Source organism: Cicer arietinum, chromosome 7 (genome assembly GCF_000331145.2).
Source record: "Cicer arietinum cultivar CDC Frontier isolate Library 1 chromosome 7, Cicar.CDCFrontier_v2.0, whole genome shotgun sequence".
In the NCBI taxonomy this organism is placed as follows: domain Eukaryota; kingdom Viridiplantae; phylum Streptophyta; class Magnoliopsida; order Fabales; family Fabaceae; genus Cicer; species Cicer arietinum.
Window position 1 is genome coordinate 18,594,997 of NC_021166.2, and position 15,958 is coordinate 18,610,954.

Here is a 15,958-nt window from a genome sequence, read left to right on the forward strand (position 1 = left end):
AGAGGGGTTGATTTTGCAATATGAAAGAGTGAGTGTTGTTTTAGAGAACGGTTGGTGAGGAGTGAAAAGGAAGTTGTGAGTAAATGGGTCGCCATGAACGTGGCCGGAAGAGGTACCAAGAGAAGAGGAATTGTTATTTCATACATATAGAGTTTGTGGGGCCTGAAAGAAAATTTGTATGGATAAAAACAAGTGATGATTTGATGAGATGAGATGAGACCAAAGTTTACATCCATATAAGCGGAAGTTGCTCCAAAATAGAAAAGAAAAGTAACCGAAATTTAACTGTTTTGTAAATAGTGTAACAATTTGTCAGCCTTATATCATTTTTTTCACATAATCATCTTCAACCTTTTTTTTTTTTGATGGGGGAGAAATAGATTCCAAGAAGTCTTTTTTATCCGATGACTTATGAGTTATAAACTTATTCGCTTCCCAAAGCATGGAGCTGAATTTGAACTATAATCATCTTTGTTAAGAGTTCAAAACTACAGTTAGCTAATAAAAATAGTAAAAATAAAATCATCATCAAAATTAAGGATTATCTTTTTTTTATTGAATTAAATAAAATCCCAAATTAACAAAACGTTCGTAAATTTGTTTTATAGAGTTTATAACTAAAGCAAAATGTGAAAATAGCTAGATGCAGAAGTTAGCAAAATCTCCAACGTAGACACATTCTAATCAATCCCGAGCTTTAAAGTCCAAAATCTCATTAAGTACAAAGTGGTAAATATATCTTAACTATACTTCCCCGTGAATTGTTTGCACAGAAGCACAACAATCCATATAATGGACAATACTAAGGTTCACTAACCATATTTCTTAGTGCCAACACTAACTTTCAAAGCAGCAGATAGATAAGGCATGAATCAGTATTCACACCCTACCTACAATCTAGGTTGTTTTTGGCTGTCAAAAGCAAGATAAATTAGGAATGAGGGATCATATAGCATAAACCGTTCCTAATATTACATAGGATTGTTGCCTTTGGTACAATTTTAACTAGAAGCTATCCAAAAACAATAACTTGTTGCTATTTGGTTAGGTTATCTTCCTGAAAAGCAACATCAAGAAGGAAGCTAGATTCTAATGAACACCCTGCACAGCCTTCTGTCTAACCACTCTGTTGAGTAGCTTCAACATGCTGATCATTCTGGCCCGGGCCAAGATCCTCAGTCCTTGGTATCTCCCCGAGTCTCTCCTGTAGAAACATTATATCTTTATATCAGATAGCAGGTTCAGTCTTTGCATAAATCTTTTCAGATATAAGAATGCAATTTGAAAGTTAGAATGGTAAGTCACATAATCCACTAGACCTCGTTTACCCTATCTAAATCAGGGTTGAAATATGTGTTGAATCAACCCATATGGGGATATTTTTAGGTATCACATGGCATGGGGGACAGTGCTAGTCAACAAACGGAATAGACAAAATCCAAATACCAAAACATGTCCAGATTTCAAAATCACCTTGAGAGCTGCATTCTCAGAAAGTATCTTCTCGTACTCACTCTTGATCCGGTTCAGTTCAGCACGGAGAGAGGCATTTTCTTCATTCAAAACTTCAGCCCGCTGAGCTAGTTCATCACATTCAGCCTGAGAACAGGAAACATATAAACAGTAATTTGAAATATGTCAATTATGACCATTCCAGCCAGAAGTAGGAAAAGGCTATACTCTATCACCTGCTTTCGCAACCTGGACCTGCGTGCAGATTCCCTATTGGACTGCTTCCGCCTTTGTCTTTTAAGCTCTCTTTCATCCTAAAAGTTAACCAGAAAATGACAGATTTAGCAAAGTAATAATGCAACTATGGTTTTAAATTGTGGTCTACTATCGCAATTGCAGCCGCAACGCAAAGGGTTTTGAGGTCTCTGCAATGGCACCACACCCACATTTTTCCACAATATTAAGGTTTGCAGCATAACCGCAATTTAAAATCATGAATGCAACACGATAATATGGCATGTTGACAAAGTTAACCTGTAACCAAAGTTGTGAGTGGACATCTCGTGACCCAGCATTTACCATCCCTCCAGCCACTGCAGCAGAAGGAACCTTTCCATGCATTGCAGGCATGGTAGATGAAGTTGGTGTTCCCCAATAATCCATTCCTATATTTAAATTAGTAGTGGGACCAGGAACTGCTGTGAGAGGACCAGCAGCAGACATAGGTACGACAGACATAGTTTGATTAACAACTGTATGAGGTGTATTAAGTACCCCATTTTGAGGAGCATGCACTGAACTGCCATTTTGAGAGGGTTCATCTGTAATGCAGCAAAACATTTCAGCTGTGACATGCATAATTTATTTATATACACAAATCAACTCAGAAAATATTTCCTTGTCAAAAACAAAAAAAAAACTCAACATTTTGATATGTAACAATATCAGACCTTCATAAGAATCCTGCCTCTCCCCAGATTTCAATTGAGAGTCCTACAAAACCCATTGAAATAAATATCAAACGTACAAGGCAGTGAAAAGCAGCACCGAACAAAAAAATTATAGGCATCACCCAAAAGAAATACAAGCCCTTTTATGAGCTATGTAGAATGCCCCCAATAGATGCCATTTCTGAAGATCAATCTAAACCTACAAAAGATTCTATACAGGGTGGATCATGAACATATTGCACTAGGTATGGTTGTAAACCCTAATGATGTTAAGAATAAAGACATACCCGAAAATGAACCTGCTATGCATTTAAAATTAATATTTAAAGCTTTGGAACATACATCAATTCATATATTAAATTTGTTTGTTCGATGATACTGCCAATCAATTTGAAAACCGTAATTAGTATATTAAGCAATCCAACAAACAATGTAAAGCTTTGTTAGTCCAAATGGTCAATTACAGATGTTTTCACCAAGTCTGTAAAAGGTCCTTGGTCAATATAAATAGATATAGCACTATATAGATATGGTAGTTAGCGTAATTGTAATTTGAAAATCTTTGAATTTATTACTTCATGTATGTATAATATAACACCACTGTGAAATTTACACCTAGATTCCAAAATACACATCTCTTATTTCTCTTTCTCTCAACATAGACATTAGTATGTTAGTTCAACAACTTAACGGTATCACATGCCCGAACAGTTAAAACAAATAACTTGATTTTTGTTTGAGATCTCAATAAGGATCCATTTTGATAATGAGGAAGGTCTGCACTATGCATAGTATTTTCTTGAAGATATTCCCATTTTATGATTTGACTTACAACTGTGCTAAATCTGTAATTCCTGAATAGACTACAAAAAGATGAGCAGCGGGAGCTATGCACCCTACATGTCCTTTTTCAATTTTCCATACACTTTAGTTAAAAATTGACTTCGGCTGATAACATGTCAAAACATTAGTTAGTTATTTTTTTGTTTTAGAACAAAACTGTATTATTTAAGCTAGATAACCTTTACTTGCAATGTCACAATTGATATGCTTTTATTTCTATTTTCTTACACAATTTTGCAGGAGTCGCATGCATTTTCCCTAGAACATAAAGATAAGATAAACTCAGTTACTTCTCATTATATTATGCTCAACTACTGCTGCTAGAATATCAAATAATATAATGAGAATTACATTTTGATAATCTAGGAAGGGGCACGAAAGTCGCTCCAATTTTTATCCTCGTATTGCTCAGAAGATATTTTCATAAACAAGCATGCAAGAGAAAACAAGGATGGAATGTTTTGTTGCTTCTTGTTCGGACAAATATTGACCATGCAGTAGCAAACTAACAAGTGGCACAAAACTTACATTATGGGAGTTTTCATCGCTTCCTTCACTAGTACCTTCACTTGCACTCTCACCACTGCAAATTCAAGTTTTCATATAAGAATAGTAGTAGCCAGTATACAATTGCAACTAGCAAGCAAAAGCACTCAAGAGACTTAGATGAAGTGATTAACTATCGAGTGTCAACCCTACCAATAAATTTCATACAATAGACAAGGAAATGAAACAGCATTATTGACAAGTTAGAAAATAAACATAAAATGAATAAAGTAACTGGTGTTTGAAGGCATTGGAAGTTAAATATTTAGCGGTCCTCTATGTAAAAGTTGACACATAAAACACCCAATAAGACACCTTTGAAGCTGTATGAAAAAAACCGCAATGCTAGCTCCTTTACAAAAGTCACCTAATTTCCCAGATTTATTTCTATGATCTAGAATAACAGGAAAACAGGTCCACAGACCACTAATTATATCAATTTAGTATTTGCATATCTACAAACCACCAAATTACTTCCATTCAATTATAGAACTTTAGAAGAGAGCATTATTCAACAACTTCAATACAACACATCTTACCTTTTTGAATGAATTCCATTGGCAGAAACCCCTGGTGTTTTACCTAGTTCATTATTTTTTCCTGGAACTGGAACCATATTCATACTACCCAAACTTCCTTTTGATCTTTTGATTGGTAATTTTTCCTTCACCTCATGAGGTTTACCATCAGCTTCACTGCTGCCTGGAGTATTCCCCTGCATGTTAATGCATAGGTTACTATTTCCGTACTTGGATAAAAAGAGCAAAGGCAAAAGAGAAAGTGTAAAGAAGGAGAAGGCTGAAGAAACTCACTGAAGCATCCACCATGCCATTTGGAGAAGGCATGGCAAAAGGACTAAAAGGATAAGATCCCTACATAAATTCATAGAAATGTGCAAATATTTGTTAATGAAGTCTGGGTTATACCAATCAATTATAACACAATAACTTCAAGAAAGCATGGTCTACGAAAGTATACCGGAGGCATGGATGGATGGGCATATATGCCACCATGGGGATACATTGCAACATAAGGATGTGGTGGGGTGCCATAGGGAGGCATAATATGCTGCATATAAGTATTTCATCAATGAGAGTTCAAACTATATATTTTTTAGCATTTGGTGTAGAGCAGGTAATACACAAGTTGCAGGCATGAAAAATAATCAAAGAAATGAATGACATATAAAGTGGGCCCCATTCAATAATACACAGTGAATATATGAAATTTTTACATGTTACTAAAGTTACTTGCTTGAACTCAGAATTTTCAGGAAAATATCAAATTGAAAGATAAAAAGACCAGATTAAATGTACAAGCGTTAGAGAGAAATTTTGGTGTAGCCCTCAATGTAAAAAAGTTAATAGTGATACAGTCTCTACTTAGGTAGTTTGGGCATGTCCTAGATAGTATGTATGTATACAGAACGGAAACTTATTGGGTAGATATGGGTTCAGACCCAACACTTGGTTCCTTTTTCAAATTTCCTATCAAACATATTTGGATCTTGTTGGCAGTTGGCCAAGCATTTAATGAGCCAATGGCGCACAAGTACCAGTAAGACCGTGCAACATAACAAGTATTACTACTGAAGTTATTGTTTAGTATTAATTGAAATGATCTGTTACTTCACCCCCTCAACTCTTGATCCTTTTTTCTGTACTTGATATACTCTATGGTGTTTCTAATAAATATTACTTGGAAAATTATGGAAATTGTAATCATCATACAATTTAATTTCTTATTTTCTATATTTTCATGTTTATACATTTCTTATGTGATAAATATTCTATACTCAATTTTCTAAAAAAATGTCGATAAAAGTACAAACACGCTGATATTCATACTGCCAGTCATACCCATATCATTCAACTTAAGTGGTCAAACACAAAAATGAACTAGCAACTTCCCATTTCAGTTTAACATGATATTATCTTGTAAAGGAAAAGTAATAAATATCTATATTCACCATTGGACTACACAGCTGAAGGAAATTCGGTTCCGTTAGATCTTAAATTTGATAATTATAATAGGAAAAACTATTGATATTAACTGAAGTAACAGCATCAAAATTTCACCAAGTTCCATCAGAATTCTGAAACAGAATGAGATTGATCAATAATTATGTATGTGCCAAACTGGCAATTACCTGAACACCCCACATATATGGGTGGGCTTGGGGACTTGATGCCATGAATCCAGGTGGAGGTATATGCGAATATGCCTGTAGAATGAAAGCTGTGGTTCAAAACCCAAGGTTGACATTAATAAAAAAAATTATATGATGGCGAAGACTTTTTCACCAAATACCTGATAGTTAGCCCAGTCAGGATTAACTGCCGCAGTGCCAGTTGTCGTTGATGTTTGCTCCTGGAAAAGGTAACAAATGTATCTGGCATCACATTAAAGTACGTAATCATCAATGCTGGAAAAAAGAAAGAAAGAAAGAAACCGCAAAGACCTGTGACGTAGCCGCTGGAGGCGTCTTAGGCTCTTTTTCTTTTAACGGTTTATCGACGTCACTGCTGCCCATGCTTTCAGACAGGTAGGTAAGGTACTTTTACCTTCCAAAAATTTATACACTAAACCATTCTGCACTAATAACATAACTTACATCACAAGGCAGCTAAAAGGACAATATTCTTCATTGAAATTGACAAATAAATAACCTCTGCCAATGAAAAGCTAACCCTCTTACTCATAAAAAAAACACTTCAAGTTACCCGCTTCTATTCTGAACTATTCCACAAAGTTCTAACATAACATGTATATATACTGCATGAATTGGTTGTGTTAACAGCTAAACAACTAATGTATTCCTTCTTTCCCCCTAAAAAAACCATATAAAAAATCACCCAAAATCATTTTTTTTATTTGGCTTTGTCTAATATTTCCTCAAAATCAGCAATTCAGCATAGTATTTGTCAGTTCTCTTCATTGGTATACTAACTAACATTAATTTAGTCTTTGCAACCACTATTGTTCCTAAATATATGTGATTTAGTTCATCAAATAGCAGCTATAATATAACATTGCACGTAGACAACCCGCTAAAGCAATCAATAAAACTGATTTAATCCCTAACAAAATTGAGTTGGCAGCAATAATCAAACACTTCAATAAAAAAAGAATGAAAATAAATTGAAAGTGGCGCCTATATAAGATAGCAATGTGAATAATTGAAATTAAAATTATGGAGAAAATAAAAGTAGGTAGTGAATATGAGTTGAAATTACCGTCGAATGAAGCAAAAGAAGCGTGGTGTGGAAACCTGATCTACGGGGGTGTTGAAAACAAAGAAAACAAGCGAAAATTAAACAATTAATTCAAAAAAAAAAAAAGGAAAATAATTTGTGTATGTGACACGAGGGATTAATAAAGGGGATATTTTTTTGGGGGGTGGGGGAAGAGGGTTGTGTTGTATATATGCAGGTGACACGAAGAGAAAGAAAAAAAACAAAAATTGGGGGAGAAATGAGAATTAGGGTTTGGGTTTGTTGGGTTGAGGTTGTTACTCACTCACGGCAAGGAATGAATGAATGAATGGGTTGTTTGTTGTACGGCGTTGGTGTCCACTTGGCAATCCCAGTCAGACTTTCGTTCGCATTCGATTTTGTTATTATATGCAGACAAACAACGGATTAGGTTAGGTTAGGAAGCCCATTTACTCCTTATTCTACATAATTTTTATTTTGCCAGAATAACATAGATACATTTTTTATTTTATTATTTTAGCTAATTCAAATTAATTTAAAATTCACTAAATTTTTTTTCGTCGACAAAATAAAATTTTAATAGAATGTTTAAAATTATCTTAGTTTATTTTAAAAATTTAATAAAAATAATATTAGATTTAAATTTTGAAATCCAAATTAATCTTTCCTTTTTTTTTCAAACTCTTTCTCTTGTTAATCTTGTTTTCGCTTGTTTCGAAATCGTGTTCTTCATTTGTATCTATTTTAGCTAGTAAGAATAACTCAACTTTAAAACAATCAATTACTCGAGTCTTAAGGAGATGTCTTCAATGACTAATCATTACGACTATATTAATAATAGATACAGTTTGCATCAAAGAAAGCTCTCAGCAACTTTTATCGTGATTGAACTACAAGTCTACGACAACTCTCAATTCAAAATAAGATCTACATAAGTAGACCAACTAGAGGACTTTAGTTAGCTAATAACTCAAGGCTCCATTAATACTATAAATAGGGGTTCGGATTCGCCTCCGGTAACACACGTCTTTTACAACTTTAAAATATTAAATTTTATTGTCATTCCATCTTACTTTGACATCGAAGTATCTTTACAAATTTATCATTTTTACATTATCAACTTATCATCATCATCATGAAATGGTCAAATTCGTGTTCTCATGCGAGAACATTGGTGTCCATCATGGGACCTCAATTAATTTCACATGAACCTCAAGACCAACAACATAGTAGTACCATTAGTAATGTGGAACATGGTTCACCTCAAGAAGAAACAAGTTACCAATATTGTAACTCTCGCATATATAATGGAGGATCAAGAAGACAATAATCAAATTCAAAAGTCAAATATATATCTCCTACCCACAGGATATGAGTGCGAAGACACCATTGAGACTATCAACTAAATCAAAACGTTGAATCGACATGGAAAGATAGGACAATAAAAAGAAAAGAGAAGAACAAAAATCCATAAAGTGACAACAACAAAAAACACTAACATATGAACCATTTCCTAACAAATTGCAATTGTCATCAATAAAAAGTGTGACGTCAAACATGATGCTCTTGTAAACGTTACTTGATTTAATACCGACTTACATTACTAAATGTATTTGAAACTCTCCCAAAGTGAGAAATTATCCTATTAGGCGTAAAGAAAAATATAAATTGCAATTAAGGCAGGCGAGTAAATATGAAGTAAGAAGCGTGACGCAATGAGCATCTGTCACTGATATATTGGTTGGAAATTGGAAGGAAAAAAGTATTGGAAGATGGTGCCTTCGCTATGTACACTTTCATCCTACTCTCTAAATCTCAATTTCAATTTCAATCTCAATCTCAATGGAAGAGAATCTCACAAGTTAAACGCAAACTCCTCTCTTCATTTCAGCCATACGCACCGTCGTTTTGGTTCCAACACAACAATCTACTGCAACTCTACTAATAATTACAACTCCGACGCAAAACCACCATCTCAATCTGAAGCCATTCAACTCTACTCCCAAATCGAAAGGTTCTCTCTCTTTCTCTTTTCCAATTTTCATTGCTCAAACTCAAAATTACTTTTATTTTTCTCAACTTTGCTTTATTATTTGCCAATTTTTGAAACAACTTCACCTAAGGTTGAGTAACAAAATAATTTTAATTTTATTTTGTACTATTAGGAAAGTTTATTTGGCAACCTAAAACTGATTGAGAACTAATCGGATTAGAGTTATGAGAGTAATCAAACTAATCTCTTTTAAATTTAAAGCTGTTATTTGTGGTTGATTGATGGGTTTGTTTTATTTCTTTGCAGATTAGTCACTAATTCTGCTAGACAATCGCAAGATGCCTGGTGGGGTTCTACAAACTGGACTGAAGTCGAGGTATATACTAGAAAAGTTTGGATAAATAGTTTAGTTAAGCACTTATTTAGTGAGTGCTTATTCAATCGGAGTTTATCAAATATAAGTTATTTGCATTTGGATATGGATGTTTTAGAGCTATTTGCATTCTCAACGTTTGTTTTCAATTTATGAATGGAATTTGGAGTGGATGGGGGGATGAAAAGGGGGTAGGGGATAAGTTCGAGACAAGTTGTTTCCTTAAGTTATCTTGAAGAACTTCTTAAAATAAACCGAAACAGCTTATGAGATAATCATCAAGTATGGGCTTTACATTGTTAGTAGTTTCTTCATTGTAGAACACCAAAAGCAGCGATATGTTTCTGGCTCCCCAGAAGTCCCTAACAAGTTATTCTTGATAAGGTTTCCTTGTAAATTGAATACTTTTTGAAAAATGTATTGACTTCTTTTGAAATTAGACCAATCACAACAAGTGTGTATCTTAAAGAGTTTGTTACTAGCAATATAGCATTCCTATTCACAAAAAGCTTGGTACATGTTCACTGTATAATTTCAGGGATCATGGATTCTCAAACCCAAAAACTCCAAACCCAATTTCGTTGTACATTTTGTGGGAGGAATATTTGTAGGAGCTGCCCCTCAGCTTACCTACCGTTGGTTTCTTGAGCGTCTATCAGAAAAGTAAGTCTCTCACTCCCTGTGTTCTTTTTTCCAAAATCCCCCAAATTACTTTCTTGTCAAGTTGTCATACTATTTGGTTTTGAGGTATGATTATTACCCGTGTGCTTATTGAAAGGTTTTTTTGCTTAAATTTTTAAATTTGTGTACTGATTTGTTAGTGTAGAATCTTTGGATGTTCTAATTCTATGAAATATCTCACATCTGGATCATTTGAGGCTCAAAGATTTAGGATCTATAGTGGAAAAAATAGCTAACCATAAAACCCTTGGTTTTTAGGGGTGTATTGGTCATTGCAACTCCATATGCCAGTGGGTTTGATCACTTCCTCATTGCAGACGAAGTACAGTTCAAATTTGATCGGTGCTACCGCACATTACAAGAAACAGTAAGCCTCAACTTATTATCGAAGGGCTAGTTTCTGTGTTTCTAATTTTCTAGGAAATCGTTAAAGATACTCATTGATTCAGGTCAAAGATCTTCCTATTTTTGGTGTTGGCCATTCTTTGGGATCGCTTGTCCACCTTCTGATTGGTAAATTAAAGATTTTCTGCTAAACTAGATTCTAAGAAGTAACTTGATTTGTAGATAATAAATTTGCTATTTAACCAGGGTCAAGATATGCTGTGCAAAGATCTGGAAATGTTCTCATGGCATTCAATAACAAGGTATTCATTCATCCAGCAACTAACTTACATATAGGATGAAGGATGAAATGTATAGGACTGAAATTAAATCAGCTTTGAATAACATAATTCAAATCTTAACCTGATCTAAACTTATTTGCGCTGTTATTCCTAATTCCTAACCAATTCTTGTACATATTTTCTCAGTATTTCCTGTGTAAGATTCCTCTTTGTAATGTTTCATGATTGAATGAATTTCCTTTAATTGGTGAAGGAAGCAAGTTCGGCTATCCCCTTGTTCTCTCCAGTTCTTGTTCCCATGGCTCAAAGCATTGGTCCACTTCTATCAGATATTTTTTCTTCACCAACTCTGCGAGCAGGGGTCAGTATTGCTACATAATTATCTTGCCTGGGAATGGAGGAAAGCATCTATTAATATTTTCTAGGAGAATTATCAACAGCCTCTCTTGAGGTATGTCGAATAGAATTTGGCTCTTTTTCTGTTTAATGTCATATGTCAATAACCTTCCCTTCAGGTTGACTGGAAAAAAGTTTAGTAAACAGTCATATCCAGGATGTAGACAAATTCTATTCATGTCTGGTCTTTTTTCTTTTTAAATCATCATTGTATATTTGTATACACTTTAGGCATTTTCCACTCAAACTCTTAGATACCTCAATTGAGGTGTTACTTTATTTATATCAAAGATGGAGACCTTTTTAAGAAAATAAAATGTGTTTCTTACATGAAACATCATTATATCTCTTGCTTTGATTTTTCTCACAAAATCCTTTTGAAAGAAAGAGTATGAAATTCAATTGCAGAGTTTCACCAACAAATTGAAAGATGAAAATGACTAAGATTTCATAAGGGAGGTTGTTGCTATATGATATTAAAAACTAAGGGAGTCAAGTGCTATAGCAAAAATATGTGAGTCTTTATCATTTGTCCATGTCTCAATAGAGCTGACTGTAATTTCCTTCAAGTGCCAATCAAGCAATTCAGATATTGCATGAAAGAAATTAACAATGTTTCATGGCTGGGAAGGTTGTGGCAGTAGCCGAGTAAATTACAGTGTTGGACACAAGCTGGGTGGTCTATATCATTTTATATATCAGAGAAATGATTTAATTTTCCTCGTTCTTTCATATTTAGGAGAAAATTTATTGTTGGTATGATATTGTTTTCCAGAACAAGTATGAATTCTACTTTGCACAGTATTTATATTACCTCTTTACATGACCAATCCTAGCTTCATGAAACACTTGCAGGCGGAGATGACTTTGAAACAATTAGAAAATGTTAGCCCTCCCATTATGAAACAGGTTCTTCCTTTAGTTGAGCAGCTTCCTCCCCTGTATCTGGATTTGGTCAAGGGAAGAGAGGATTTTACTCCAAAGCCGGAGGAAACCCGTCGACTTGTATGTGACATCTCTGATTATTATCATTCCAGCAATTTTATCTTTGTAATCAGTGAAGAGTTTGCTATATCATTCATACTGCATAATCTGCCAGCATTTCATTTCAACTCTATGTCAATGAACATATTTCTTTGTATAGACTTAAGAATCAGAGTACTTTTTGCTTAGATTTTATTCCTAAATTCTAATTAACACGAATGGTGCAACTAGTTTCTTTGAGTGCGTCAAATTCTTAGGAAGGTTTTAACATTAATGACAGCTTTAACTTAACTTCATTTTAAGCCTAGGTTCTTCATTTTTTTTTAGTATTCCTATGGTCATCTCATATACTTTATAATAAAAAAAAGGTGTTGGGGTAGGAAGGATGTTATGGGCCCGTTTGTTATTAGATTAACAAAAAAGTGATTTTAACTTTATATATCACATGAAGCAGAAATTGCATGAAGGATTGGCAGAGGTGCTTACATAATATATTGCCAATCATCTCCGTCTTGATTTTAGTATAAGAATCATTTGGTTTGTTCAGCAGCCTTGATTGAACTTTGGTATTTAGGTCATGGTCTCTCTAATCACCTTGAATAGTTAGCATCCGATATTCATTTAGAAAATCAAAGTGGATGGAAGAAGTTTGATAACCAGTTGTGTGCTCGATTATGGCAATATGTGGAACCCAGTATTTTGTTAGTTTCAACTTTCAATACTTATTTCCAAAGATACATTTCACCACTGCAAATTATTAGCCATTGGACTTTCTCAGACAACCAAAACATAGCATGACTAATTTTGTTTCTTAGGCAAAGATTGTGGCAGAAAAGTTGAAATATTTTGCAGGATGATATTGATACTCATCAAGGCCTCTTAAAATAAGTCAATTAGAGAGTAAACGTGATTTTTGGGTTCATCTGTAAAAAACTTTGTACACATGATTTGTATGCTCTAGCTTTAGGTAGTGTTGGAAGGTATCTTCAATTGAGTGAAAGTATTATGTATTTAGGGGTTGTATATGGTTCTATATTTTGATATTTGCATATAACTATGATTTGACTTGTAATGTTTTTCTAAATGCCTTATTTCTTTTATTTTCTTGTACATATAATTAATCATGCAGATGATTTCCTAAAGCAATCCAGAAATCCTTTGATCCGTCTTAAGTCTATTTATTTATTCAGTTTCATTTTCGATCTTGCATAATACTTTCCCATTTATGGTTTTTGAATTCTTCAGATAAAATCATACTATGGCATATCCAGAAATCTTCTCGTAAAATTCAATGATGATTCAATAGATGAAACCCCCACACTAGCACAGGTGCTCAGTTCCGAATCAGCCATTAGCTCTGTTCTAGACATGTCAATACGCAAGTTGCCCGGCGATCATGGTCTTCCATTGCAGCAGGTATTTTTAGTAAATTTAAAGCAAAACTGCACGAAGAGTCCTTTAACTTAATTTAAGGTTTCAAACACGTCCTTTGTATTTCTTTTTCATGCCAAATTAGTCTTTTATCTTCAAAAATATTTACACCGTTGAACCAATTTTCATTCTTCGTTCACTTCTGTTATAAATTTGTGCACATGTTCATTGAATGATATACTATAAAGAATGTTTCACCACTTAGCAGCACAATTAGACTCTTGTTGACAACAATGAGGTCCCAATCTTAAGTGAAAACTAAAAAGTATCATGTTAATTTTGATATATTAGATATTTTAACAATCACTATGATGTAATTTAGATGTTATCTTGATCAAGTGAAGATGTAATTTACCATTTTGAAAGGTCAAGTAAGACATTTGGTAATGTACATGGATGAAAAATGAAGTTTGGTCCAACATTTCGTTTTTGAACATAAAAGACTAACTTGACGCTAAAAAAGATAAATGATCTTTTGAAATTTTAAATGAAGTTAAAGGACCACTAATGCAGTTTTGCCTAAATTTAACTTAATTTATAATGAGGCTGTTGTCCATAATTTTTATTACACACCTTGCAGGCACTGCCAGATGTTCCACCTGCAATGGCTGATGCAGTGAATCGTGGAAGTGAGCTTTTGTCGAATCTTACCGTAGGAACACCATGGGAGACAGTTGCCAAAGAAGTAGGGAACACACTAGGCATGGATTCATCAAACATACTTCGTGCGCAAGTATCGAAGGAGATGGATATACTTGTGGATGTGATCTCTTCTTGGATAGCCTCCAATGCAGGGCCTAAACTTCTAAGGCCTTAATTTCATTTACATATGCAACCAGAAAGAGATGTGTCAAAACTGTGATTCCCCTTAGTATTTTAGGCAGTTTTATATTTATTGTATTTCTGTAACAGTTTTATATTTATTGTACTTCTGTAACAGTTGTATCTTGTTATTATTAGGTTTATGTATTTAGGATCAATCCCATAATGACAGGGATCTGTTTTCCCTGGCTCATGTATATATATATAGGTCCAGTGACCTCATAATAAAATATGAAAAGAATATTATTCCTTCTAAATTTAAGATGGTATCAGAGCTCCTGATCCTTGGGAGCCTCTGACCGTGCCTGTAAACCCTAAGTTGCAGCCTTCATTGCTGCGCCACCTTTAAGCATTGTTGCAGCCTTCATTGCAGCGCAACCCTCCGTGCCTGTAAACCCTAAGTTGCAGCTTTCATTGCTGCGCTACCTTTAAGCATTGTTGCAGCCTTCATTGCAGCGCAACCCTCTCTTCCTTGATCATGGCTGAGGTCATGAATCCTATTCTGGAAACTGGGGACAGACCCCAGACTGCTGGAGAATTGCAGAATGTTCATTCTGCTTATCGGTTAAATGGGAAGAATTATCTCAAATGGTCTCAACTCATTAGGACCATCTTGAAAGGAAAAGGAAAGGTCAGTCACCTGACTGATAAAGCACCTGATAAAACAGATCCCAAGTTCAAATCATGGGACGAAGAAGACTCCATGATCATGGCGTGGCTATGGAATTCAATGGTCCCAGAAATCAGTGATACCTGCATGTTCCTTAAATCAGCAAAGGAAATTTGGGATGCAGTAGAACAAACTTATTCTAAGGCCAAGGATGCTGCTCAAATTTATGATGTAAAGGTAAAAACCGTGGCTGCCAAACAGGGAAACAAATCAGTTACAGAATATGCCAATCAACTCAAGTCTCTATGGATGGAATTGGACCACTATCGAGTTATACAAGCAAAGTGTTCAGAAGACTCAGCAATCCTTAAGGAGTATATTGAACAAGATAGAGTCTATGATTTTTTGGTAGGCCTGAATCCTGAATATGACCAGGTCCGAATCCAAATCCTGGGAAAAGAGAAAGTCCCTGGGCTTAATGAAGTGGTAGCCATTATCCGGAGTGAAGAAAGCAGGAGAGGACTGATGCTGGAGACCTCAACCACTGAAAGCTCCGCAATGATAGCTGAAAGAGGAACAATCATGGTTGCTAACCAGAGGAAAAGTGGGGTTCCAAATATGGAAAAAAAACACGAGGAGGTCTGGTGTACCCACTGTAACAAGCCGCGCCACACAAGAGAGAAGTGCTGGAAATTACATGGAAAACCCCCAAGCCGAGAATGGGGGCCGAAAGGAGGCCCTCCAAAAAGAGGAGGGCAAGGGCAAGCATACATTGCTAATGGACAAAGTGAAGAATCTGTCCAGCTGAATCATGAAGAGATAGAACGGGTCAGATCCCTCCTTAGTAAATTGGAGAAGCCCACAGGTACATGCTCCTTAACATATTCTGGTAAGCTTCCACTTTCTTTTGGGCTTAATGTTTCAGATACACCATTTACACATTACTGGATATTAGACTCGGGAGCCACTGACCATATGCCCCCTCTACCCAAATACTTCTCCACATATTCCCCATGTCCTAGCAACAAGAAAATTT

The 15,958-nt window shown here is 35.0% G+C and overlaps 3 protein-coding genes across 6 annotated transcripts in view; 1 reads left to right on the plus strand and 2 right to left on the minus strand.

Annotated features, from left to right (window-relative positions):
• Positions 1-180, minus strand: part of LOC101496917 (plastidal glycolate/glycerate translocator 1, chloroplastic) — a 4,431-nt gene extending 4,251 nt beyond the window's left edge. Inside the window, 1 exon segment of the mRNA XM_073363827.1 lies at positions 1-180. Within this exon segment, the coding sequence (XP_073219928.1) occupies positions 1-146 (146 nt within the window). The 5' untranslated portion in view covers positions 147-180.
• A 498-nt stretch (positions 181-678) lies between these two features.
• LOC101496595 (bZIP transcription factor 16-like) lies at positions 679-7,425 on the minus strand. Of its 4 annotated transcripts, none has more exons than XM_012718360.3 (14): positions 7,311-7,425; positions 7,028-7,067; positions 6,253-6,383; positions 6,102-6,161; positions 5,941-6,015; positions 4,770-4,859; positions 4,604-4,663; positions 4,331-4,506; positions 3,774-3,828; positions 2,403-2,445; positions 1,987-2,273; positions 1,689-1,766; positions 1,474-1,599; positions 679-1,204 (listed from the first exon to the last, which is right to left on the minus strand). In XM_012718360.3, the coding sequence occupies exons 3-14, from the start codon at positions 6,322-6,324 to the stop codon at positions 1,118-1,120; spliced, it is 1,209 nt and encodes a 402-aa protein (XP_012573814.1). In that variant the 5' UTR covers positions 6,325-6,383; positions 7,028-7,067; positions 7,311-7,425; the 3' UTR covers positions 679-1,117. The 4 variants fall into 4 exon arrangements, with proteins under 4 accessions (XP_012573814.1, XP_027192411.1, XP_073219929.1 ...); XM_027336610.2 differs by having other exon boundaries at positions 6,253-6,388; positions 7,311-7,409; XM_073363828.1 differs by having other exon boundaries at positions 6,253-6,388; positions 7,028-7,395.
• Positions 7,426-8,650: 1,225 nt separating this feature from the next.
• On the plus strand, positions 8,651-14,569 carry LOC101496266 (uncharacterized). Its single transcript, XM_012718349.3, is given in 11 exon segments — positions 8,651-9,020; positions 9,306-9,375; positions 9,911-10,035; positions 10,312-10,420; positions 10,503-10,566; positions 10,645-10,700; positions 10,933-11,040; positions 11,931-12,080; positions 13,305-13,475; positions 14,071-14,245; positions 14,248-14,569. Coding segments are annotated over 11 exon segments (1,314 nt in total). The 5' UTR covers positions 8,651-8,778; the 3' UTR covers positions 14,292-14,569.
• Positions 14,570-15,958: the final 1,389 nt, after the last annotated feature.

Bases quoted from the DNA above. Each gene is read 5' to 3' on its own strand.
- LOC101496595 (XM_012718360.3), bottom strand. From the start codon at position 6,324: ATGGGCAGCAGTGACGTCGATAAACCGTTAAAAGAAAAAGAGCCTAAG. The intron at 2,446-3,773 runs GTAAGTTTTGTG...TGGGTTTTGTAG, and splicing joins GCGATGAAAACTCCCATAAT to GACTCTCAATTGAAATCTGG. The intron at 1,205-1,473 runs GTGATTTTGAAA...ATGTTTCTACAG, and splicing joins CTGAGAATGCAGCTCTCAAG to GAGAGACTCGGGGAGATACC.